The following is a 26,550-nucleotide window of genomic DNA, read 5'->3' as shown; positions in this document are numbered from 1 at the left end:
ACCTGCGGCCACCGCCTACCTGGCCTCAATAGGCCTGCCGCCCCTGCTACTGTGTGGAGCAGGACGCTGGGCTAGATGGACCACTGCTACTGTTAAGGTCTTAAGCTGCCTGGTGCCGCATGTGGTGCTGCCGTTGCTGTGGCTGTAACACAGCTGTGGCCATGATTGAGAAGATTCAGTTATTCACTGATATGAGTTCCATCACAAAAAGTATACCCACCCCCTACTCTTTTTTAAATCTACAGATAAATTTCCGCTGCAAACCTTCCTTCAAGGAATCTGGATCAAGGAACGTCCGAGAGGTAAGAAAGTCATGTGAACTGCTCATGGTATAGTAGCATAAAGGAACTGTCTGCATATACAGCTGGATACAAGTAGGTTCAAAATGCCTGGCCTCAAGTTGTATATCAGCCTTGAGAAACTAAAATGCAATCCTGAAGTGAGACATGTTTGAGCAATAGAATAAGAGATGTGGGGACCAATTCCTCCTCAACGTTTCTTTAAGACTCTGCATGTTGTTGTAGCGTTAATGAGAAATCATTGTTTTTGACTGCAGTCCTTTGCACACTTACCTACAAGTAAGTCCTATTGAATACTGTAGGATTTACTGCTAAGAAAACCTGCTCAGACTTGCTCTCTTCTGATATCTGTTACCCAAGGTTTGTTAATACCTCGAGCTGATGGCACTTCTGAAGGGATGAATGCGTGCTTCGGAGTGCACAGCCACCATACAGACCCATCTTGAGAACTGTTATTAGTTAAGACGTTCATATATTGCAGTGACAAGAACTGAAAGTGGCTTCTTATTACAAAGTTTTGCCACTAATCCTTCATCACATATATACTTAATAGCCCGGTGACTCCGATCTGCAAATACTTGTGGATGAGGGCCACTCGGAAACACAACGGAGGCTTCTGCAACCTGGCACAACCCCCCACCCCCCACCCCGGGTTGCAGGAAAATACAGAAAGTACAAAAGATGCATTGGGGGGCTTAAAACACTCACCCCCCCCCAAAAAAGAAAAAAGCACACCACTGCTTACCTGCCTGCTCTTACAGCATGCCCCAGAGCAGCCTTGCAAGGCCCAGGCAGCAATGGCATGCCAACTGGCATCTGGAATGGGGGAGTGCACTCCATCCCCTCCCTTCTGCTCCAGGACACATGGAGCAGGTAGAGAAGGCAAAGAGCGCTAGAACTGCTCCTATCTCTTCTGCTTGTGGCAGCTCAAAAATCCTGGAAAGCACAGCAGAAAAACTGATGGTGGGAGGAGAGGTGACTCCCTGGACCCTCCCCCCTTTCATACTCCACAACAAAAGATTATATTTTACAAGCAATTTTTGCTCCTTAAAAATTTTCACAATACCCTGATTTGCACAGCCAATGCAGACTGAGGCCTTGCGGCAATTTTTAAACTTCTAAAATTGCCTGTAAAATGTCATCAGGAGCAGCAGAAGCAGGGAGAGGATACACTGTGATTTACAGGGAGGAAGGGAAGGAGCATGCTTGGGGGAATTACAAAGATGGAGTGCAAGAGAGTTGTGGGTGACTAGCTGGGGGCAAGAGAGTTACAGGGAAGGTTGTGTGGGTGGTAGGAGTCACTTTTTTCATCCCCACCCCCTCCAAACACTCTTCCCCCTCCCTCTCAAGGACCCTCACCAATTACCCTTGTTCTTTAGCTACCTTCCCTCCCCATCCCCTTCCCCACCCACCCCGAAGACCCTTCTCCTTTGGAGGAGGTCCAAAGGGGAATGGTGTTTGGAAGGGAGGAGGCTGTGAGGGAAGGGTCTGGAAACTTCATGTGAGTCCCTGGAATCCCTGCCCTGCAATTTTTGTTCCCCCACCCCTACTTGCACTTTACTATTTATTTATTTATTTCCCCCTATCCTAGGGGATAGGGGAAAATAAAATATTTATTTTCCCCTAGCCCAGGGAGTGTGTAGCACTTGTTCTGGGGTATTTAGTTTTCCAGAGAAACATCCTCTCTTATTTAGTGCATTTACTGACAATGCCAGCAGTTCTTTGCTCATTGCTATGTTTAATGGTTGCTTTTGTAAGTATTCCAAACCCATTGTTAAAGTTTGATATCTCTATCCATGGTCCTGAAGAGGGTGGAGCCTTTATTTTACTCAAAGCTAAAGTAGATTTGCTGCGGGGAGATCCATGCAGGTTGCCTCTATTTTGTTGGTATGTTTCCCTCCCACCAGGGCAACCCAGTTCTTGTGGATTGTTTTGGGGTGTGGAGAGTAGCATGGGAGAAAAGTGTAAAAGCTTTCCTCTTCGGCTCTCCCTGCACAAATCATAGCTCTGATCTAAAATACCCCCAACTTTTGGTTACCCATTTATTTATTTATATTTTTATTTATTTTACTTTTTTATATCCCATCTTTTACCCCAGTGGTGACACAAAGTGGCTTACATTATTCTCTCCAAACAACTGTGGGGTAGGTTAGGTGGAGAGTATGCGACTATCTCAAGGTCACCCAGCAAGATTTCACGGTAGAGCAAGAAATCACACTTGGGTTGTCCAGATCTGAATCCGTCACTCTAGCCACTACACTACACTTGATCTTAGCCAAAAGGCCGAGAAGCAATTACACTGGCGTAAATTAAAAATGCTCATATCTCCTAGTGTCATGTCCAGTTTGGCCCTCAGAAAAACATGTACATCATAATGTGTGAGTGTTGGAACAAGTACCTGACAGTGAGCAAAGATAGACAGTGGAGTATATTTGAATTTGATGGGGCAAAGAATATAGTTTTCAATAATACTGGCTTTATTCGTGTTAAAAAAACGTAATTTTGTCCTTGTCAAAAGCACAATGAATGCTTTCTGAGAGGGAAACCTAGTTCTAACCTCTTCTGCCCTCCTTTTAAACTAGTATGTTGCTTTGAGACTGCCTCTCAGAGACAGGTGGGAGGTGAAGGGATGACTTTCTTCTGAGTAATTAGGTGATTCTGGAGAGCATGACTACTCTGTACGCCAGCATACAGGTGTGCTCAAGGGAGAGTGTAAATCTCTTTTCCTTCTCCCCCCCCCCCCCACTCCTCTTGAACTTGTTTGCATGTTTCTTTGTAGCCTACAATAGTGCGGCACCATTGGGTACACCGGAGGCGCCAGGAAGGGAAATGTCGACAGTGTGGAAAGGTGAGGAATAAGTGTATATAGGCACACATCCCTTGAAGATCCAGATCAAGAAATGCATACCTTGTTCTGTGACTGATATGTCACTCAAGCTGATACTTCAGAATTAAGAGGCATCCAGTAAACCATAAAGCCACTGAGGCTTTAAGAAGTAGCCAAAGATACTTCTGACTAACTTTCTCCCATAGTTAAGCATCCACTGCTTAATACTGATATGAAAATAGCCATAATAGTCCATTCTTTAAAAAAAAAAAACACCCTTCTGTGGCATTATAAAGACTAAGGTTTTTATCATGGTGTGACCTTTCATAGATAGGAACTGTGTGTGCTTTGGTTGAAATATTTTATTAATTAAGGTGCCACAGGAGGAGGCTTTGTTGTTCTATTTACTTAATAGACCATGAATTTCTTGCTGTAATATATAAGGAAAGTAGATAGTGAAGTGACACACAACTTCCTCCTCTTCTCTGTAGGGGTTCCAGCAGAAATTTGCCTTTCACAGCAAGGAGATTGTAGCCATCAGCTGTTCCTGGTGTAAGCAAGCAGTGAGTGCAGCACGGACCTGTTTGCTAAAATGTCTTCCTGTTTTAGACACATGCACTTCCCCTCCCACACAAACACATACACGTGTACTTTCTAAACTTTGCCTTATTAGTCCTTAAAGATAGTCCAGAGAGAGAGTTGCCATCCTTATTTCCATTTTACAAATAAACAAGCAAGGTTTGGTGACGGTACTTCTTAATTTTATAGTTTTATTATTATTATTACTATTATTTTATTTACCCCACTTTTCTCTCCAATGAGGACATGAACTGTCTTACAAAAATTACAGTTTAAATAAAGAGAGCTAACAGGAGTACAACTAATGGCATCCTGAGGCGGTCCTCCATCCACTGGGCTGGCTCACTGAACGCTACAGGCTGTGAGCCAAAGGCCCTTTTTCTCATGCCTCTTGCATGAGGAAAACCTAATTGTTATGGGTCTGTCAGAGATGTTCTAAACAATCCCAAAGAGTTTCTGACTGTGCCCAAGATTACATATCTAAAACTTCCTCCAGACCATCCAGAATCGGGGATACTAAGTGAGTGACTGAAACCGCATCTCAGATGTCCAGGCTAGGCCACCATCTTACCCACTCAATGTTTCCCTAATTACCTTTTCCTCGCTGTTACAATGTGGTGGTAGAGTGAACTACTGCAGATGTACAGGACTGTTTCAATGCCAAATGTCCAGTTTAAGCAGCCAAGGGCACCAGCCCACCACCTGGGGTAGGGCTCACCTGGCCCCAGCAGGCTGTGGCATGGAAGGAAGTGATGGGTGTAGCTTGTGGTTATTATACCCTCTGGAGCTTACCTTGAACCCTGTCAGCAGCAACATAGGAGGAGGGGACAAACAGTGTAACCTGCACCTTAGAATTATTTACACAGAACATTCAAAAATATGACCCCTCCCCCACCTACAGTCTGAAGTGATTCAGCCCATTCTGCTGTCTCAGAATTGTACCATCCAGTGTCCAGCTTATTCCATTTCATGTATTAGCCAGGTCCAGAGGCTGACAGGAGGCTGCGGTGCCCTTTGACAGCCATAGCCACTGATTGGTTATGTTGTTTCCCTTCCCTTTCAGTATCACAGTAAAGTTTCATGCTTCATGCTGCAGCACATTGAGGAGCCCTGCTCTCTTGGGGCACATGCTGCAGTTGTTGTCCCTCCCACCTGGATTCTGCGGGTCCGGCACCCCCAAGTATGTTGGTCCCCTTGAGTTTTTCTCTTTAAATTCAGTGATCCTGCGTAAGCCAGCTCCTCCAATACATGGCTCTTCTTTTCACTAGAATCCTCTCAAGTCAAGTAAGAAAAAAAAAAGGACCTCATTCAAGCGGAAATCCAGCAAGAAGGGACCTGAGGTCAGTGATGAAGGAGAGTTGGGAAGTGAGGGAGGGATTCACAGTGCAAAGGAAGCAATAGAGAAAGTACTGAACAATGATTTCCAATATTTTACTCACAAATGTTGTTAATGTATTATAGAAAGCAGATGCTTCTGATTCAAATGTGTATTCTGCTAAATTTAATTTTTAGATCACACCAAAAAACCCATGAATATTGTCATCTTATTTAAAAACAAAATGCTAACATTTTAACCAAAAGGGAAAATATGGAATTAAATAAATTGGATGACATAGTCTCAGTATATCAGAATCCTAAAGATTGAGTTGTCTGAATTTTCCATCAGTTTCATAGAAATAAGCACATATAGAAGCACATATATAAACATTTGTATTGCAGAAATTATTTATAGGGAAAAGTGCAACTTTGGTTGAAACTCAGAGTCAGAATACAATGGTTTAAGAACAAATAATTGAGTATTAATATAAATACAAGAACCTTGAATCCAAGGACAGTGCATGTAAATTACTGTTAAAAACAGCTGTGACAAATCCATTACGAGTCCTGGAACAACTGGAATCCTAGTTTAATTATGACAGGCTCCTGGTTTAGTTTCTTCCTAGTTGTAGAAAGACTAATCTTTATTAATCACCAACATACATTTTTATTGCATGGTTGTCAACGCCCTGTTTACATGAACTTCTTTCAAGTAAAACTGTAATAGGAGTCGCATGGCATAATAATGACAAACAGATTTATTGTCAACTGCAACTGCCATTCAACTCCTTTGTTGTATCAAGAACAAAAAATTAACTTGGCTGTTCCTCTGGGATTCATACAAGTGAACCACTAGTTTCTGACTGCTAGCTGATATTCATGCAACAAAATCAGGGCTTTTTTTCAGGGGGAACGTGGGGGAACGGAGTTCCGGAACCTCTTGAAAATGTTCACATGGCTGGTGGCCCCGCCCCCTGATCTCCAGACAGAGGGGAGTTGAGATTGCCAAGCAGCGAGGAGGGCAATCTCAACTCCCCTCTGTCTGGAGATCAGGGGGCGGGGCCACCAGCCATGTGACCATTTTGTCCAAGGGGAACCCACTGAGTTCCACCACCTCTTTCCCCAGAAAAAAAGCCCTGAACAAAATTATGTATTGATGATCACCACAGACAAGTCTTTCCATTGAAAGATTTTATTGGGCTGTTCTTAAAACTAAGAGAGAATGTTAATTAACTATTTTTAAAACTATAGAGTGAATAAACCCTAAATAATTCTATTCTATGGAGTTCAGAATATCTTCACTGCTTTACTTGGTAAACGCTGAGGCAGGGTAGCTCAAAACCATTACTTCGTAAGACTGAAGAAAAAATTCAAAGGAGAAAAAGATAAAAATTTCTTTACATTTTATGTTACACCTTATGATTTGAATAGATAGAAGAACCTGTGAGCCTACCATTTTTCATTATTTTCATTCTGTTTCCCTAGTCTATAATAAGAAATGAACATAAAACACCAGCCCTTTTTTAAAAAACATGCCCAAAACACTGTTCATTTTACCAACCAGGACAAATCACATACACATTTGTCCAGTTTGCATAGGTTTTTCCAGTAGATATTACAGAATATGCTTCATTAAAAAAAATCTGAATTCCATAGGCAAGAATTCTATTTCATTGGCATCCAAGGATATGGGTCTCTTTTTCAGGAGGGGCGATGGAAACCCTTTGTCATCAAGCCCATCCCAGCACCACTCATGAAGCCACTTTTGGTGTTTGTGAACCCCAAGAGTGGCGGAAATCAGGTAGGTTTGTTTTTTACTAGCATTCTGTTCTGTTGACTACAGACCATGTGCTGACCTGTTCTCTCAGCACCGGCACTTTTGCAATTCATTTCCTATGTCCTTGCCTTATTTTCTTTCTCCATACTTCTAGGGAACAAAGATCTTCCAGTCATTCATGTGGTACCTCAACCCTCGACAAGTTTTTGATCTCAGCCAAGAGGGCCCCAAAGAGGCGTGAGTACCATGTAGGCATGAGTACCATATATCCCAAAGAGGCATGAGTACTAATTCCCATCTCTGTTCGTGGTATAAGCTGCAAGGACTAGGAAAGATCTCCTGCACTCTCTGTTAAATTTGTATCCTGCCCTTGGCTCACAGAGCACAGAATGGCATTTTAGTGTCATAACAACAAATGGTCTCGGGAGTCCCTGATATGGTGGCACTGTTTAGATTAAGTGATTATAGAGTCAGACCAGGATGGGAAATAACTGAAGACTCTATGTTAAGCCTCTCTGAACTGTGTACAATAATAGCAGGATAGAAAGAATAAACAATTCTGTGGGGTATGAGAACGGAGTACGTTAAGAGAGAGTGACTTTACTGAGGTCACTGGCTGTCCTTCAGGGTTGAAAGTGGGTTTTCCTGATCCAGTCAAATTATTTAGCTACTGCATAGGTTTTCAGATGGGCATCAAGCACAGAATGAAACAAAATCAGGTTTTGAAATTAAAGATAAACATCAAGTAAGGATTTTCTCACCTGTGGCATCCATTTCATGCTTCCTATGGGGTGTTTTAGCAGGAAGATTCTACTTTGAATGACAAAGGACATTTCATATTTGCATACTGCCAGTCTTCTGATAATGCAGGGAGGTTGTGTGTAGTGAACAGACAGAGCAGGTTAGCTTGACCAAACTTTAAAATTCAGCTAGTAAAAGTTAATGACTTGCCATACATTGCCTCTGTGGCTCCTCTATGACTTCTATACTTCCAAAGACCCTAGGGGAATGAAATCTGATTTTTTTTCACTCCATGGATAGAGTTATGATTCACACAGTTTATTCTGTTCTTGCTCATTAAAGTTCTCCTCATTCTGGCTTCTGTGCAGTTTGGAGATGTATCGTAAAGTGCATAACTTACGGATTCTGGCATGTGGGGGAGATGGTACGGTAAGTGGTCCTGAATGGGGTGTACACCAAAAAAAAAAAATGGGTGATCCAGATCCAGGTTTCAGGGATACCAAAATTTGGTATTCCTGAAATTCAGATCTGATTCTCAAATCTAGTTAGGGAATCCCAAATTTATCTAGCCATTATTCCCAATGGGGAAACCTGGGGCTGGGAAGCATTTTTCAAGCAAACTCCACCAAAGTTACAGGGGACTTACTCCTTCCTTTCCACTAAAGACCCTCCCCCCCCCAAATTTCAGGAAGATTGGACCCCAGGGTCTGATTCTATGGGTCCCTGAATAAGCTGCTCCCATCTACTCTCCATTGTTTCCTATTGGGGAAACATTTCCAAGGCTTTCCTTGCAAAAGGAGTCCTTAAACAAAGGCAGTCCCTGGCCAAAAGCCAGTCCCAAATGCAAGTCCAATTCCCAATGCAAGCTGAACCAACAAAGCCCAACAGAACCAAAGTGAAGCAAGGGAACCAATGACAAATCACAGAATCTGAATGTCAGACCAGACTACCCCCAATGCAAAGGAGTAAAGAATCCTTACTGAAGTGGGGGGAGGCACGCCAGAACTGCATCTTGAAGGTCTCTTGGAGCTCGGGCTGGGGTGGAGGGGCAGGATGGGAATCCACTCTGCCTGCTGCCTCCTGTCCCCCACCAGCCTCTTGCAGCTGTCCTCTCACGGTGTGAGGCTTGTCGCCCTCTCGTTTGCTGGGCTGGCTGCCTCAGTGTCCCTTGCCAGCTTCACGTTGCTATCCTACCATGGTGCAAGGCTTGCATTCCTCTTGCTCACTGGGCTGGCTGCTGCTTTGTCCCCTACTAACCTCATGCCATTCTCCTGCCGTGGCATGAGTCTTATCTCCACTTCATGTCACGAATGCTGCCCTCTCACTCGCAGCTGCTCCATTTACTTTTTCTGTGACCAAATAATCCAGTCCATCACAAAGGAGTTCCCCAGTTCCAGTCTGGGATTCTTTAATGTGACCTGATATAGCTGGATTATGCATAATCTGACTAATTTACCAGTTCACAGATCCGGGATCACATACCCCAAGCCATGAACCCTTTAGGTCTTGGTGATCTTTGGTGGAACTAGACTGGAACAACAGAGCCTGGATCTGTGCCCACTGATCTTTTGGGGATATGGTGGTTTGTGGGGCAACTGTCAGTGTTCTTCATGCTGCCTTTCGTGCAGGGGCTGGAAACTACTTAAAAATCACATTGATATAGTGCTGTGAGAACAAAGGTGGGAGGAAGAGGCTCAAATGAGCATTCAGCCCTCTGGGTTTGTTACAGTCTTTAAAAAGAACCAGAATGAATTATATAAATCTTCCACTTGTGGAATGGAAAAGATACATGCTAGGTTATGAGGTTTGTGCATGCATTGTGTTCCTTTAAGCATGTATCATGTATTTTCAGAACTGCATGTTTAACCATATGCTTAACTTGTTAACACACACGTGAAGCTGACATGAAGTCTGGCCATTTGTCTGTCAAGGTTAGTGTTATCTGCTCCAGGGTCTCAGGTGGATGCATTTCATATCACCTACTACATAATTATTTTAACCGTAGATGCTGGAAACTAAACCAGGGGCATTCTACCTACAAAGCAGATACTCTATTACTAAGCCACAGGCCCTCAGAGACTGTTTCTCACACTTGTCTGTGTACCTGACAGGAACACTGACATAATAAACGCATGCTGTGAAAGGACAGAGGTGATATTAACTTTGTGTTCTCCCACAAAATGTCATACTTGCTACTGTAAAAATAACTCTACCTTCCATGTTTAGTAGTAAAGGACAGAAGCAAAAACTCTCAGCATGTTTATCAATTTCTGACTGAATCTATGCTCTTTCCTGGCTGAATAGGTGGGATGGATTCTCTCTATCCTGGACCAGTTACGCCTGAATCCTCCACCACCTGTGGCCATTCTTCCTCTAGGGACAGGGAATGACCTGGCAAGAACACTGAACTGGGGCGGGGTAAGAGTTTTGATGGTTACCAATTCAATGTCTGTCTGTGTTCCAAGTCAACACTGTGCATATAATCTGATAAATTGAGGTAATACATGTTGAATATCATTCCCTCATGTCTTAACCCACAGGGTTACACAGACGAACCTCTTTCAAAGATCCTATCACATGTGGAAGAGGGGGAGATTGTGCAGCTTGACCGCTGGAATCTACAGGTAGAACCAAACTTTGAAGCATATACTGAAGAGAAGGACGAGACAGCTACAGACAAAGTGAGTTCCACAATGCCAACATCACTAAACATAGCATTAAAAACTTTGCTGATCAGTCACCTCCTGCAAACACAGTATGTTCACTGCCCATTTCTGAGGCTTATCTCACTTGGTTAATTGTAGTTAAAATTAGAGATAAATGTTAGGGCAGGGGAAAATACATGTTTCTGAACTTCCTTGTTAACTTTATTAGAGATTTTTGTGTGAATTAGAAAGCAAGTGGGACACCAGCCATTACAGAATAACTACAAAAAGTATACCCTTCAAGTGTTACAGCATCACTGCACACGTGTGAACATGAGGAAATGACTTGCTTGTTTGTGCAGGGGATGGGAACAGGGTTCCTTACTAAATGAGGTGGTTGTGAGAAACTGTGAGGAGTGTGGTTCAGCAGGAAAAGGACAACAGAAACAGAAATATGGAGTTTATTGAGGGATTGGGTACAGTATTAAGGAGAGGGGGAAGAACTTAACCTGAGTAAATACTAGCAGATTAAAACAAAGCACAAGCAAATAGCACGTTTTCTAACAACACTTGGAAAATATCAGCAGAGCTGTCCCACTTGGAGCAGGAGTTACCTCTAAGCTTAAGGTGTAGAAGAGAAGTGAGTGTAGTCTTTCTAACTAGCAGAGAGAACCAGAGTGCCAGTTCTCTGTGTGGTACAGTGCAAACTGGAAGATAAGAGGAGATAGATTAAAGATGCGGAGCAAAGATACACCTTTCCTATTCTGTGTAGCAATCAGGAGGAAGAAGGAAGGATCCAATACATGGGAAGCCTGCTGCAGTCCATGGGAAGCTCAGAAGAGAGTAGACCAACTATGGGGCTGGGTAGCAGGTAGGATTCAGAGACCAGCTACAAAAGTTTGGGGACTGAGAGGCGGCTTTTATGCATCTCTAGTTGCATTGAGAGGAGATCAGTGTCTCTGCTGTAACAGAATTGGGTCCAGGCTAGAAAGTTTGGATCTAATTGGAAGATTTGAATTTTAGGGGAATGGACAGTAGAGAGAACTCTAAATATGAGCCTGAGTTAAAAGTGTGTGAAAAGTATGGAAAAGTCAGCCTGGGATAATGAGTTTACCTGACAGCTCAGGCCTATTGGACAAAGGCTGTATAGTGGCTTAATTGATTTAACTTAGTGGCAAGCCTGATTACCAAAGGCCAGGAGATGGCTGATGTCCTGGCCTCACTTATGATTAAGTTTTCACGGAACTTTGCATTGTAAGGTAGATTCCTTAATGGTCCTGGAAGGTCAATTATTGCTCAGAAAGCTCTAATCTTTAACCATGGCCTGAATTTTGATGACCCTCAGGAAGCCAAAGAATAGAACTATTGTTAAGAATGTGTCCAGGCCCCGAGAAGAACCTGACTACATACCTATCAGTGAGTCAGCTTTTCTGTTCCTGCAGCCTGGTCTCCATTTCTCATTTTGATTTCAAACATAGTCTCTCTCCCTCCTGCAGTCCCAGACAGCATATGGCCTGAGAAGTCGTGGAAGTGACCAGAAAACATGGCTCCTGCCCCAGGTTGCTTTCAGGATTACAGCTGAGCACACGTGTATTTGTTGGGGGCAGAAGCTACTGCATTCAGGCTAATCAGGATCACTTAGTTTCATAGCCTCTGAGAGTCATAATTAGCCAAACGGGCCAATTTCTGAGTACAATTTGGGATAACCTGGTTTGCAGGGAAATAATCAGAGGGATGGGGTGCTTACTGGGGTTTCACTCGTTAGAAACAGCAGAGAGATACAGGAAGGGGTAAGAGCAGGGGAATCCTCAACAAAGCTAGTTAGTCCCCCCCCCCCCTGGAATCATACTAAAACCATTTGTACTACTAAAACTATCACACTTATTACTAAATTCTTATTCAACTTATCAAAGAATCATCAGGAGTGCCTGCACAACTAATCATAAATGTACAAGTAATTCCAATCAAAAACATGCGCTAGAAAATCACACAGAGAAAATCTTTCAGCAAAATGTCTGGTTGAGGAAGCAAGTCAACCTAGCCAGAGTTCATAGTAGAGTTCTTTCAGAACAGCAGAGATTTGTACAGGGACAGCAAAACAGAAGGTATGAAATGAAGTCATTCCTGTGGCAGCAATGTTGGGAACAGTGGGCAAAATTGAATCAGGGATCCTCAGCTGTCTTGGAGCATTTAAGATCCAGATGACATTAATGGTCAGTGATTGCCTACCATGCACAAGATAATACAGGAAGAAGAAAAGCCTTTGTCTTCCCACCTGGTGGGGTTTGATTTCATTAGTCCTGCTTTGCACCTGGCATAACAGATCATTTTCAGGGAGAAAGAGCTACATGATAGTGGATTACCAGGAGTTTGGGGCCTGTGCTTTTTAAAACATGAATTAAGGCGCTCTCAAATAATTAAGGGTGCCATGAATGCCACCAAAAACTTAGTACCCGGAAAGCTGTGCAATTCTGAATTGAACTGCAGACATGCTAACTTAAGTCCACCCTGTTTCTACCTAATTGGTTGCAATTGGTGAGGTGTGTAAAGTTTGTATTCTTGTCCTGTTCATTTTATTTGCTCAGAGTTGCACTGCATAAGTAGCCTTATGGTTGCATATGTGCAGCAACTACAGATTACACATCCTGTAATGCCTGTGATTAAGGTATGCATGTAAGAAGCCATCTAAAGCCTGTTGTAAATATAAGAAGTATGGCAGTGCAGAGAGCTAAGCCAAAATGTGTTATGTCTGTCGTCTAGGTGGTGGTGGTCCTCAAGATTATGCATGCCGCTCAACCTATCTATCATGTTCTTTGGGGGACAAATCAAATGTTACATAAAGCTGCATGCAACTTTAATCCACTAGCCCTTTAAAATGATAAAATGAACAGCACTAGGGTTGCAAGAATAGTCTTCACGCTTTTTTCATTTCCTTCCATCCTTCATTTCCTGAGAGAGAGAGTTTCTGTTCACTGGGCTTTGCTTTATTAGGTTACAAGCATCTGTAGATGGGTTTGACAGTCACCTCACCTTCAGACTTCATGTTCTTCTTTTGGTCTATTTCAGCTCCCTCTTGATGTCTTCAACAATTACTTCAGCCTTGGCTTTGATGCCCGGGTTACACTCGAGTTCCATGAGTCCCGAGGTAAGTGACAAGAGTGAAATAGGTCTGGTGCTCTCCGTGTTCCAGGGAAGGAAGAATGACATCCTCTGGGAAGGTGGTCATTAATACGCACAGAAAGAGAGGAAGGGGAGAGACAGTGACAAAGAATTGGAGGCAAATAACTAGAAAATCCATTAGAGACTCAGTGTATCCTTAGCACTATACACCTGTAGTATATGGTGCAATATATTGTCATGAATGCAGTGAGGGAGGGACAACAATTCTCATGTGGAGGAGAGGATATGGAGGGGGGCAGTTGTTGCACATTCTTTTCCAAAGCAGTGGGGTGTTTGTAGAGAGAAGGCTTTGCTGCCAACTGTAACTCCTGCCTAGGAGCACACAACTGATTTCTACCTTCTTTCTCCAGAGGCCAATCCAGAGAAATTTAACAGCCGATTTCGGAATAAAATGTTCTATGCTGGGGTGAGTTCATCAGGAAATTCTGTCGTGAACAGTCAAGAATTACTACTTTTGTTCTCATCCCTGAAATCATTGAAATCATTGAAATATGTATAGCATCTGAGGCAGGTTTCATTGTATAACAGTTTTCATCACAGATATGTTTCTGGAATGATTCACATGGAAAAAGGCAAGTACAAGATGTTATGCTGGAAATGAGCATGTTTTTTTCAGTTCTATCATAATAATTTTTACGCGCGCGCACACACACACAGACACAGAGACCATTGCCCTTTTTTATCAAAGCTTTGTATGTAGGTTTGTGGATGTGCCTTCCAAAATTCCAATGGATCCTTACTAAACCAGCATTTTCTTGCTATTTTTTCTAATCCCATGTTTTTTCATCTTCACACGAGAATTGCAATATTTGCTGGCTTTCTTCTTAAATTGAGGGATATATTCCTATTTACTTCCTGGTTTAGCATCTGATTGAATGTATGTAACTTACACTTATATTGCACACCAAGTTTACTAAGCCTCGTGTGCAAGAGACTTGCAAAATGGCCCTTATCCTCACTGTATCAGGGGTTGCAAATAATGTCAATGAAGTAGGGAACAATTGTGGGGGAGGGGCTGATGTGGGTCTGCCTACATCATTGCCATTTAAATGGGACCTTGTTATGTATATTGTAACTTTTTAGGGGTCCTTTCCAGTGGATCTTCTGGGGGCAACAACTGTAGTCCTTGATAGATTATACAGTGTTGATAACCGTTTTAAAATCTCATTGTAAGCCACCCTAAGTCCATCATAGCTGAAATGTTAAAAATGACTAAAATAAATAAGCGCATCTGTTTCAGCTGAAGTATAAGAAAGGGCCAAAATACATTGCCTTTTTCCCAGACCTCCTTTTACAGTTTATGCTTAGAGTAGGTTAATTTCATGAGAAGGGGCTGTGGCTCAGTGGCAGAGCATCTTCTTTTCATGCAGAATCCCAGGTTCAGTCCTTGGCATCTCCAGTTAAAAGTATCAGGAAGTGAACAGTCTTCTAACTAAAACCCTGGAGAGCCATTGGCTGTTGGAATAGACAGTATTTATCTTGATAGATGAATGGTCTGATTCAGTATGGGCTAGCTTCTTGTATTCCCCTCTGTTTGCTAACTTGGTTTCTCTTTTGCTGGCAGACAGCTTTCTCTGACTTTCTTATGGGGAGCTCCAAAGACTTAGCAAAACACATCAAAGTGGTGGTGAGTGTGCAGCAAGTTTGATAACTTCTTGGAGAGCATTGGCAAGACAAAGATATCAGCTGGGATGAGGTGGGGGGTGTTGGCAACTAGCCTTCACATGTTAACATGGAAGGCATTGAGAAGAAGTTATCCCTGGGTCTTTCTATAGAGAGGTGTTTGTGTTTCATCTCCATTACAGCTAGCCCTTGCACTTGGCTGCTTCCTTTTACTTATTTATTTTTAATTAGTGCGATGGGACAGACTTGACCCCTAAGATCCAAGACCTGAAGCCCCAATGCCTAGTCTTCCTGAATATTCCAAGGTGAGTAGCCTCTCTTAGAACTTAGAAAGCTCAGTGATCCCCTGCCAATATTTCTCATTCTCTGTCCCCCTCCATCTTTTTCTTTCCTTGCCTTTGATTCAAGGAAGGCTGCCATTTTATTTCCAACATCCCTTTTCTTTCCTCATATCTGTGTGAAGGTACTGTGCAGGCACTATGCCTTGGGGCAACCCTGGGGAACACCATGACTTTGAGCCACAGCGCCATGACGATGGCTGCCTTGAGGTCATTGGCTTCACCATGACATCCCTGGTAAGTTGGCGCTGTCACTAGTGGCTTGTGAATAGAGTGTGAGAATGGCCCTCATTCCTCAGAAAGGCTCGTTTCTTAGCTCCCTCTGTGGCAACACTTGCCTGGAGCAACAGGTAATCCTGGCTTCTGCAACATTTCACAATACTTAAAAAAACTTAACTAGATACTTACAATGCCGAACAATAAAGGATACTGGCAACCTTTATGGAACAACCTTTTCAGCAATTCTCAGCTTGCTTGGAGGCTCCATCAGGCATAAGACTGTGTGTTCTGTGTCCCCTGTGAGCTCCTTGTCAATGCTGTAATACATGTTTTACATGTCTGAGTCCCTGTTCAGTCCTTAGTATCTTCAGCTAAAGGATCTTGGGCATCAGGGCTGAGAATTACTGTTTGGAGTTCAAGGAGAACCGCAGCCAGTTAAAGGGGACTGTGCCTGATTTTAGGCAGATTGGTTCAGGTTCAGGCTAGACACCTGAAGATCCATGATCAGGTCTTTCCAGAATTTTAGAACACTAGTAGAAGTGGTGCAAAATTCTGATTTTTAGATTGAGGTCAGGGGTGGGGGTACAGGAAAAGGATGGGGGTTTAACTCTTTTTCGCCATGCAGTTTTGCTGATTGAAACCAGTCTCCCTGAATACACAATTATTAGTCATACAAAGAAAAAAGCTGAGCAGCCTAGCTCCTTCCACCTTTAAGAACAGTGCCAGGGGATCTATTTTGTTTGCCAAATCCACATTGGGTGTAGTTAATCCCTCCAATTCAGGTCGCATGTGGATTCGATTTATATTTTCAAAATTTATCTGGAAGTATCTGGTCATGGATTTCCCAGTGCCTTATCTGCTTTGACCCTCATTATAAAGCAACTTCGTAGGTAACTGATAGTGGGAGGCACCATGGGCCTGGGCTTAACTTCTTTGCCACTCTGTATGGGGTCATATTTTCTTGGCTCATTCTTGTCTGGTGACTGAACAGAGTGCTGTTCAGATGTGAGAAACCCTGTTGACATTAGCCATTGTGGTCTTTCATACTCTTTTTTCTCTACAGGCAGCATTGCAGGTGGGTGGCCATGGAGAGCGGTTGCACCAGTGCCGGGAGGTGCTGCTTACCACATCCAAGGCAATTCCCATGCAAGTGGATGGAGAGCCCTGTAAACTGGGTCCCTCCTGCATTCACATTTCCCTGCGCAACCAGGCCAACATGGTGCAGAAGACCAAGAGGCGCAACTCTATGCCCCCACTTAATGAGTACGTTCTGTCTTACGTGGGGTATCCCCAAGGCTTTGATACAAGGCATGAAGGTGTCAACTAGGAATGTACACCCAAAAAAATCTGGGAAATCCAAATCTGGGATTCAGAGATCCCAAAAATCTGGGATTCTTGAAATCTGGGAAAGTTTATCTGATTCAGTTAAGAAAGAGCATAGAATCCCTGATTTATTCCGCCATTGTTTCTTATGGGGGAAGGGGCCCTGAGGGTGACATTTTTTAAACAAACTCCACTAAAGTTGCCGAGAACCTACTCCTTCCTGTCCTCTAAAGACCTCCCAAGTTTCAGGAAGATTGGACCCCAGGATCCAATTCTGTGGGCCCCTGAAGAAGGTACCTCCAGCAATTCTCCATTTTTCCTATGGGGGAAACATTACCAAGCAGGCTCTCGGGCAGAAACACACAGGGACAAGGCTGCCAGTGGCCAAAGGCACACTCAAATGCAAGAGGAAGCCCAACAGAACCAAACTGTAGCAAGGGAATGAATGGAATCACCCCAGAACCAAAGTGAATCAAGGGGACCAACATCAAACCAGAGAATCATGTCAAAACAGAGAGTTCCACCCAAGCCAAACTGAAGCAAGAGACACTGTTGCAACTTAGCTCAACTGAACCAATGTCACTGACAAGTGTCCAACCTGTGTCAGGCGTCACTTGTGGCTTGGCTCACTCACAGAAGCCAGGCAGAAAAGGAAAGCTACTGGCCACTAATTCCCCTCTCCCTGCCTCATTCCCCCTCTCTCCTTCCTCTGCCTCACTCCCCCCTCACTCCTCTCACTCCTCTTTTGGGGAAAAATGTGAGAGAAACCCAGGAAATAGCCAGCCAGAGGCTGAAGCCACATTTTCCAGATTTACCTGGATTTATCCGGGGGTCTGAATCTGTGTTTCTGAATTGGATCTGGGGTGATTTGATATGGGAAAGACAGATTTAGCCAGATCAGCAAAAATTCAGTTCCAAATATAAATCTCTACATTGTAGTGAGCCTTTGCTTTGCTAACTTTGCAGCTTCCTGGACCTTTAGTAAGAACACCTTTTGAGATCTCAAGATTCAGCTTAGTTGGATTTGTATCTTGTTACATCTCAAAGGTTTAGGGTGAATTTACAGTGTTTCTAAAGCCATCCAGAAGCAAACTCCAAAGCTATACAATGTATAAAACTGAAAGTAAAACCTTGTAAAGTACAATAGAATTAGAATATAAACCAATAACATACAGATTTCTTCCACTTTCTCTACCACGGGCATACAAGCACAACTTTCTCTTTTCAAAAACTGTTTTCTCTGGAAGTGCTCAGTATTTTATGAGGTCTGGAGGCAAGCAGGTGGATAAAGAATGGAAGGGAGCAGGCACATGTGTGTTCTCAGAGGAAGTACAGTTTCTCCATTGCCCTCCTTTAAAAAATGAAAAAATAGAGGATTGCTACAGAGAATCCTAAAAATTTATTATCAGTACAAGATCTTGGGCTTCCTTCATTGTCGTAACTGTGTGGGATGAGAAGATGGATTAGTAATCTATTACCTACTACATTCAAGGCATGGTGGAAAAAATGTCTGGAGGGAGTTTGTGTCTTCCCTGGCACTCATTCCCATCTAGGCAATCCTATCCTCCTGCTTGGAATGGAATCTCAATATTCTTCCACTTTGCATTTCTGTTAGAGTTTTAGTAATGTTGGTCTCATCTTCCTTTCTGTGCCAGTGTTGAGCCTATACAGAACTCTGCCCATATTATTAATGGAAGGATGGTGGTTGGAGTTGCACAATGGGAGCACAGCCAGAGATGGAATTTGGACAAGGGGGATATCCTGAGGCAGTTTTGTGTCAGTTTTTCTCCCCAAAGGCTTATTGCAGTGTCCTGTTGCCTTCTGAGATTTTTGTCAGCCCAGAGTTTCCCCATCTTCTCCTCTTCACCCAAAGTAGAGTCATCTTGACCTTTTTAATTAGTCGATCCTAATTACCCCATCTCTCTTCCTTCTTGCTGTGCATACAGACAGCACCCAGTCCCAGAACGGCTACGAATCCGTGTCAGCCGAGTTGGCATGCATGATTATGAGGCACTTCACTATGACAAAGAGAAGCTCAAGGAGGCCTGTGAGTAGCTAGCTTTCCTAATCTGAGTTGCCAGGTCCTGTTTGGGGAAGTGGATAAAGTGGACTGCAGGAGCAGGTATTAAAACCGCTCCTCTCTTGATCAGCTACTGGCCTTTAAGAGCCTGCTGAAATGTGAAAACAATGGAGAAGTTTGTTGAACCCTAGAAACTAACACACTTATTGTTGCTTATGCATTTGTGAACCAGTATCTGCTTTGTATTATATTCAGATGTGCTGATGACAACACAGTAGTGTCCTTTCATGACTATCTGTACTGTTTCTTAATGCACACATCAGATGTGTGAAAGAGCCTCTCATATTGGAGTGTTCCACTCTTCAGAAGGAAACACCTCTGTAAGAGAGAAGGCTTCTGGTCTGGCATTTATACCTATCCCGTATTCCATGCTCCTCCAAGGAGTTCAAAGTGGTGTCGTTGGTTTTCCTCTGCCTGTGATTAGGCAGAGATCATCCATCAAGATTCATGGCTGAGTAGGGATTTGAATCTGATTTCCCCAGATGAGTCCAGTGCTCCAGTCATTGCATCATGTTGACATGTTAAGTTCCTGTATGTACAGATTTGGTTGAGGAGGCACTTTCAAGCAAATAGTTTCCCATGAGTGAGAGGTGATTCAGCTTTGTAAAAGCATTGCTTATCACCTGCGTGGTGGCATGTCTGAATTGCTTGCTAGCCACAAGAGAAACTTGGCTGGCTAGGTTATTATTAATGAACTTAGCAGGCAGAAGAATGTTTCCTAATAGGTGTTTTCATTTTTCAGCTGTACCTTTGGGAATTATTGTTGTGCCTGGAGATAGTGACCTGGAGATGTGCCGAACTCACATTGAGAGGCTGCAAGAGGTGAGATACTCTGGGATTCATTCTCCTGTTGACAGAAGAATTCTTTGGGGGCGGGGAGGTAAGATGACAGCAACTATGGTATAAATTTACAACAGTCCCACTGTAGTATCTGTATTTCTCTGTGTCTATTCTGCTTATGAATTTTTAACTATTGTTGCTCCCAACTCAAATTTCAATGTACAAATTAATGGGAAGTAGTTAAATTACTTCTTAAGGCAGGGTTCACAGTGGGGCTTGACCTTCTCACTCATGTAATCAAAGAGTTGAAGTACAGTCCAAGCTACTCTTTCATAAGTGGAACCCATGAATAGAGACAGGAGTAAAAAAAAACCCTGAACATTATACACACTGTATTATGGGCAAAAGGGAATTAGAATGGAATAGCTCCTGGTATAATGAAAGGAGGAAAATTGGGGGCCAGACAGGAGAACTTGAGTGCTTATTCCTTTATATGTTCATTACAAATGTTAAACTTCGGTTCCATTTGTAATAAATATTTTATTGGCTCATTCCTCAGGCTTAGAGGGAATCTAAATTAGTAACAACTTTGCCTAGTATTTTATTTGTACAGATTTCTGTCCTGCAATCCTCAGTGCTGTGCTGCTTCCATTTTTGAGAAGAGTTTGCATCTTACCTGGCCATTTTGTATAAATGGAGACTAAAATTAAAAACAGTTGTTTTTAGTTGAAAAGTGCTGTTGGTTTCCTGCATTGACTCAAGCAACGATGCATGGAGAAAGACACTGTGTAGTGCTTGGGTACCAAGGAAATTAAGTAGGTAGACAGTATGTCTGTAGGCCAATCTCTCTCTCTCGCTCTGTCTCCTGCCTTTCTGATTCTCTCATTGTTTAGTATCTGGGGTCAGCCAGATAAAGAAGCAATGAATATGGATATTGTTTAGAGTCCTTCCAGCTTAGTTCTGGTGGTGAAGAAAATTGTAAAAAGAAACTGGATAAAGTATTTGCACTTGGAAGGGGAGGAATAGCTTGATGCACATCGTAAAACCAGAAATATTGGGCTGGAGTAGCACATGAAATCATAGCACAGAATTTCGTTGTCTTTCCCCATCCTTCAGATCTTTTCAGTGTGCTTGAGATCGAGCATTTACCTGCAGGGGTTTGTAGACCCATTGGTTAGATTGAATAAACTAACTTGGGTGCAGAGAAGACTGCCTGCTCAAAGAGCAAGGGCACCTTGCAAATGCTCTCACAAGGGAGAGATGCAAGCACACCAACTGTTGTGGTAACCCAGCTCCTTCCCTTTCCACAGGATTTCCCTTCATGCTCTTCTACTGTTCAAAGCCTATTCCCTCAGGTGTGTATTTTCTCTCTCTCACCTTAGCTTGAACCACTTTTTCCCTGTGTTGTGCATGGTGTGCTTGCCATTGAAGTTCAGTGCGTCTTTTGTTAAAAACCATCTTCATGTGCTGTATCTCTCTGCCTACCCTGCTTCTATCTTATTGTCAGCCTGAGCTTCCTAATGCAGGATCAAGCCATAAGAGATTTGTGAAAGAGGGGGCTGGGTGGAAGAGGACTTGAGATGTCTGATTCCTTTTGCTGCTCTTGATGCAGGAAGGAGATGGAGCCAAACCAAAGACACTGTCGTGCCAGAAGCTGTCCCCTAAGTGGTGTTTCCTGGACTGTGAGTATATACAGAAATGTCTGTGTGCATGTAGTGGATATATGCATTTAGAGATTAGTGGTAAACAGGCAGGAGATGATGCATCAAAAGTTCCACTGAGTAATGTTACCATCTTGGAGAAGTTTGTTGCCAGTGACAAGGATGCTGTCAGAACACCCAAAGTACACCCAAGCACCTGTAGGTAGTTTAAGCTGACAAACTGAACCAAGCACCCCAGCAACCCCCCCCCCCCAAAGAAGAACATCCAACAATAATTGAAACCAATCCAAACTTCTATAGCTACAGAAAATAGAACCCAGCAAAAAAATTTTTTAAAAAACACCAAGCAAAGACAGAAAAAGCCCAGTGAGTCTGTGACTCTCAAACCAGGCAACTGCAGTAATAGAAATCCACTGGGCAGCAGTATCCAGTCCACAAGTCCAAAGCAGGCCAGGCCCAGGCCAGACCACAGAGAGAAAGTCCACAGCCAGCAGCAGGCATCCAGTGTCTCAGATCTCTCCAGGCAGTCAGAGCACACACTGCATAAAATGGAGGCTGCTCTGAGGCAACTCCTATTTAACTCCTTGCAGGGCAGTTTTAAAAAGGCACTCTCCTTCTAGAGAATCCCATTGGCCAGAAAAGGAGAGGTCCTACAAGGATTGGCCATTCACTCCTCCCTCCATTCTCCTTACCCCTCCCTTCTGCCTCTGCCTCACCCCTCTCCCATCTGGGAAAAAAGGTGGGAAACAGTGTTTCTTTGCTGTTCCTTAGCAAAGGAATAGCCCAGCTGCAATTCCCAAAGTTTACCAAATTAACCTGAATTAATTCAGTAAGATTAAATTCAGGAATACTGAATCTGATTTGGTATTCCCTTTTGAGTTTGGTAATACCAAATTTTAATGAATCAGGTAAAAGTTGGTATTTTTAACGGAATGCCAAGCCCGAATTACACATCCCTAGCAACCAATAACCAAAACAGTTTACAAAGGCAGTGTGGAAAGGGCTTCTGTCCTTCTTTTCTTCATGTGCAAAAATAAAAAAAATCATTGGAAGAACTTGCAACAGTTTTTGTTGGCTATTAAACTTGCATTTTTTTTAACCAATAAGGCAAAGAGAACTTTTAGACTAGGGAAGAGTGTGTATGTGGGTCAGCAAGGAACTGAGTGCAAAATCATGTCTAGCCCTGAAAAAAATAAAGTGAAGTTTCTGATTTTTATATTAATGATATCCACAAGATCCCAGGTAGCTTCCCAAAATGTTTACAGGCCTGCAGACTAACTAAACATGAAGCTCCAGGTTCATTCTTTGCTATCAGCTCAAAGAGTGTATAAGCATCACAGTTCCTGTCATGAGAATAATTGGCAGGTTATTGGGGCTCATTATGTTAGGACCAAAAGAGGGGCAGTAGGGAAACCACCAAATAATATCTCAGTCTTTCACTCCAATTTCAAGCATGGTAGAGGAGACCTCAGGCCAGGTAGAGCACATTCTGTCTTTCCCCGGCAGGAGACACTGCAGGAGACACTACTTGGGTATTATGAAGTCTTTGTCTCTTGTCATTTCTTCACATCAAACTGAACAGTCTTTCGACTTCATGATGAATCCCATTTTTCTCCAGCAGGTGGCTATGCAAGAGAAGGAGTGAGGAAAATGGGACAGGTTTAGCTTTATCCACACAGATCCAATATCAGCTTCTAGGACCAATGAATACATTGCATTCAGAGTTTCCCTTTGTAAATCAAATTCAATTATAGTGTTTGCACCGAGAGTATAATGAGAAAAGGAAGTCTGACTGGTTGGAGTCCCCCTCCTTCACTTTTGCTGGGGCCTGTGACCCAACTGGCTGTGTTTGGGCAAGAATCCCCCTTCCCCCCATGCTCAGAGGGGCAGCAGAGCCTTGTTTACAAACACAGCTTTGTTCCCATTCTTTTCTCAGACCCTCTCCCCCACTTTCTCCCTCTCCCACCTGAGGAGCTGATGCTGTGTTCTGGACTGCACACTTCACTTTTACTAGCACATTCTTGCTGCTTCTCATTTTTGGTTTGAGCAAGACTCAGTGGGGGGGGGGGCTCTCCCACAGACTGAGACAATGGAGGCTTTTGTGCACTTGTAGCAGTGCAGGAAAGATTTCCCAAACACACAGCTTTCTGGGGCTGTTGAGCTTAGTGAACCTCAAGGCCAGTAAGGCCTCCCTCCACCCAGGTTGCAGTAAACACCAAAGAGGATAAGGATAGCATCTGTTCTTGTGGAATTTAGTACTGACCCAGGGAGAACACAAAAAGAAACAGTTATGTGGGCATAAGTCATACCAAGATTTGGAGCTGAGCTGGGAGGGATTTTGCTCCAGAACTCTTTCATACTGCCTAAAGAATTATCTCCCTCCTACCTCCAGACTATTTTTCTTCTCATCTTACTTGGCTTCTCCAAGTTTCCTGTTCCGTTTTCTAATTTTTTGTTTGTTTTCTATGGCACCTAGCCCTTATCTCAAGAAAGGGGGTGAGTGGAGCTGACTTTGAATCAGTTTTAGCTGGTAAATTGCAATTTTTTCTCCCAAACAACTCCTTATTCTATATACAATGGAGAATTTACCCATCATATGTACGTCGTCTCTGATAATGAGGAAAAGTGTGAGTTTACTGTTACTGCTACTGCTTTTTGTGTACGGTGGTTCTGGTTTCCCGCTGAGATTGAACACTGTCTTGTATACACAACGTATGAGGGACTTGTTCCCAGATATTACTGCTGCAGATTATTTTCTCCTTTTTGTCAGTTTCCCAGCAGCATGTTCCAAATTGTGGAAAATGGGTTGATGAAAAAAGGCTTGAGTGGCATTCAAGGGCAACACAGGCTCATTAAATAGTTGAATTACTGGCCTTCATCAACTGTAAATCTCTCCCTGGGACAGGATAAACGAGGCTCTTTCACTCTTCTAATCTGCTCTGGCTTGTGTCATGGACACCCCTCCCTCCTCCTACCATTCCTTCTCTATTCCCAGGAAGAATTCCCAAGTCTTTGTAGGGCCCAACCATAGCAACCACAGCCTTGCCACAAGGCTTCTTTAGCCTTATGAGGGATCACAGTAGATGGACTTCCATTAATGCAACACTTAATGTAGGTGTAGTCTTCCATCCCTTTTTCTCTTTGACCTCTCGAGCTCTCAAACACTGTTCATATGTTGAAAAGGAAAAGATTATTGGGCCTGAAAGCATGCTTACTTTATGCCCCCCTCCACTTTAAACAGTGCGCCCCAATATCTCCTGTATCTCATAGGAATGCTTTTTAGCACTGTAGGATAATACAGCTCCGTTGTCACATGGAGGTCAAAGGCAACAGATCATTTATTTGATTCCTAGGATCTCACTGGCTTGGTTCAGGCATTATGGCAAATCACAGTGAGTGAGCCATGCAGCTCCTCAGTCTTTTGAGCGTTCTCCTGCCTTCTCTCCCTCACTTTCCCCTAACACCACACATGACCAGCTAATGGAAGAGTTCAGTTTTCTTGGCAGCAGACCATAGTTTGTCATTCTGTCTGAACTGGTGATCTGTGGCGTTTGCTTTCAGAATTCCAAACCACTCCAGCGCTGTTCAAATGTGTAGTTTAATTTAAAGTTAATCTCCATGCACTCACAGGGATAGATACATATGAGGTTGATCTTTTTCAGGTCTGCCACTTATTTAAACTGGCTGTTAGAGATTGGGTGCAGCAGCCTAAGGTGTTGCATTCTTTTTGGAAAAAATTATAGACTCTACTTGTGTAAAGGGGAAAAGCCTGAAGGGAGTTTTGGAATAAGTATCATTCTTCCTCTTGAAATGGATAGAAAGAAGGGAGCCTGAAATGCACTGATCTATTGCTTGTGTGAGTGGATGGATGTCCTTCCTGCCATGTAGATGTGGCTCCAGACACTGCAGGAGAGGCCTGGAAACTTGCACATGGCTTGGACAGGTAGTAGGAAGCAGGCCAAAGGCAGCTGCCTCATCTTCCCAATTTAGGTGATAAACATGTATGTGGGCTGTACCACCTGAATCTAAATTAGGAGCTTGTGCAATTGTCAGCTCCTCCACATGACAAACTAGCCAGTCAGGAAACAGGGTTCTGGGTTTGTCCTCGGCCTGACATGCCTGTTTTCTGTGTACAAGATTTTTTTAAAATAGAGGAGCATTGAATTACGTGAGCCCCCAGCTGGTACTTGAGATAAGTCAAGCCAAACATAACAGGACCTCCCCCCCAGAGAGAACTAGGCTAGGAGTGTCTTTGGTACTCTAAAATTATATTTTTTGTTAATCTTTTCACTTATAAACTGAAAAGCTACAAAGAGCAATGAAGATATCTTTAACCAGTAAATAGTTCAAATACCAGGATGTTCCATCCTATCGATTGTATTTACTTAAACTGTGTAATCCATCTTGAGTCTCAGTGAGAAAAGGCAGACTATAAATTATATAAATAAAATAAGATCTAGAAGTGATATTAGACAGTTAGTAGAATACTTTTTATGTACTGAGAGAGGCCTTGTCAATTTAAGCAAAGGGCAGAAAACTGAAATGTATAGTAGGATGCATACTGGGGGTTGACTCATGATTCATTATCCAAAAAACTAATGTTTAAGGTCTGAAGAGAGACGTTTGCAGCTCCTTAATGTTGAAAACCTATGTTGGAAAATATGTGGATGTTGCCTGCTAAGGTCTGTAAACCCAGGAGCCTGTATATTTTTTATTTACTTATATCTCACTTTTCTCCCTGATCTGGATACATCATTCTCTATTCCTCTACCTTATCCTCACAACAACAACCTTGTGAGGTTGAGCTGAGAGATTGTGATGGGACTATGATCACCCAGTGAGCTTCCATGGCAGAGTGGGAATTTAAACCTCATTGTCTCCGGTCCTTGTCTGACACTCTAACCACTACACCTAAAAATATGACCTGTTTAGTTCTTTGCACTTCCTGTCACTACCGGAAAAAAGATGAAAATCTAAACAGCCTGTCTGGGGTCTGAGGCTTAGCCCCCAGACTTGCCTAGAGGAACAGGTGGGGGACAGCTGGGAGGCAGTTACTCTGCCGCCCCGTCAGACCAGGTCCCAAACTTGCCAGCAACAGAGGTAAAGAAGCACCCAAGCCTCAGAGGGCTAGAAGGGGCAGGTGGAAGCCAGCTAGCCCCAC

General features: G+C 43.1%; 1 protein-coding gene across 6 annotated transcripts in view; it reads left to right on the top strand.

Moving 5' to 3' along the window:
- The window catches only part of DGKZ (diacylglycerol kinase zeta), a 119,505-nt gene that overhangs the window by 66,358 nt on the left and 26,597 nt on the right, over positions 1-26,550 (top strand). For 4 of the 6 annotated variants that reach the window (XR_008596481.1, XM_054970453.1, XM_054970451.1 and 1 more), the window contains 20 exons: positions 246-302; positions 3,079-3,147; positions 3,618-3,689; positions 4,769-4,885; positions 4,974-5,045; positions 6,728-6,823; positions 6,954-7,036; positions 7,909-7,969; positions 9,845-9,958; positions 10,081-10,221; positions 13,252-13,330; positions 13,716-13,771; positions 14,930-14,992; positions 15,220-15,293; positions 15,452-15,563; positions 16,609-16,808; positions 18,815-18,915; positions 19,691-19,770; positions 21,039-21,083; positions 21,341-21,410. Coding sequence is in view for 5 of the 6 variants with exons in the window: in XM_054970453.1 (XP_054826428.1) it covers positions 246-302; positions 3,079-3,147; positions 3,618-3,689; positions 4,769-4,885; positions 4,974-5,045; positions 6,728-6,823; positions 6,954-7,036; positions 7,909-7,969; positions 9,845-9,958; positions 10,081-10,221; positions 13,252-13,330; positions 13,716-13,771; positions 14,930-14,992; positions 15,220-15,293; positions 15,452-15,563; positions 16,609-16,808; positions 18,815-18,915; positions 19,691-19,770; positions 21,039-21,083; positions 21,341-21,410 (1,762 nt within the window). In the remaining variant the exon portion in view is untranslated. The remainder of the gene's footprint in view (positions 1-245; positions 303-3,078; positions 3,148-3,617; positions 3,690-4,768; positions 4,886-4,973; positions 5,046-6,727; positions 6,824-6,953; positions 7,037-7,908; positions 7,970-9,844; positions 9,959-10,080; positions 10,222-13,251; positions 13,331-13,715; positions 13,772-14,929; positions 14,993-15,219; positions 15,294-15,451; positions 15,564-16,608; positions 16,809-18,814; positions 18,916-19,690; positions 19,771-21,038; positions 21,084-21,340; positions 21,411-26,550) is intronic. The other 2 variants (XM_054970454.1, XM_054970452.1) reach the window with 1 other exon arrangement.

Source organism: Eublepharis macularius, chromosome 2, assembly GCF_028583425.1.
Source record: "Eublepharis macularius isolate TG4126 chromosome 2, MPM_Emac_v1.0, whole genome shotgun sequence".
Classification (NCBI taxonomy): domain Eukaryota; kingdom Metazoa; phylum Chordata; class Lepidosauria; order Squamata; family Eublepharidae; genus Eublepharis; species Eublepharis macularius.
The sequence above is the reverse complement of the archived record's forward strand: the minus strand, read 5'-3'. Positions and strand labels throughout refer to the sequence as shown.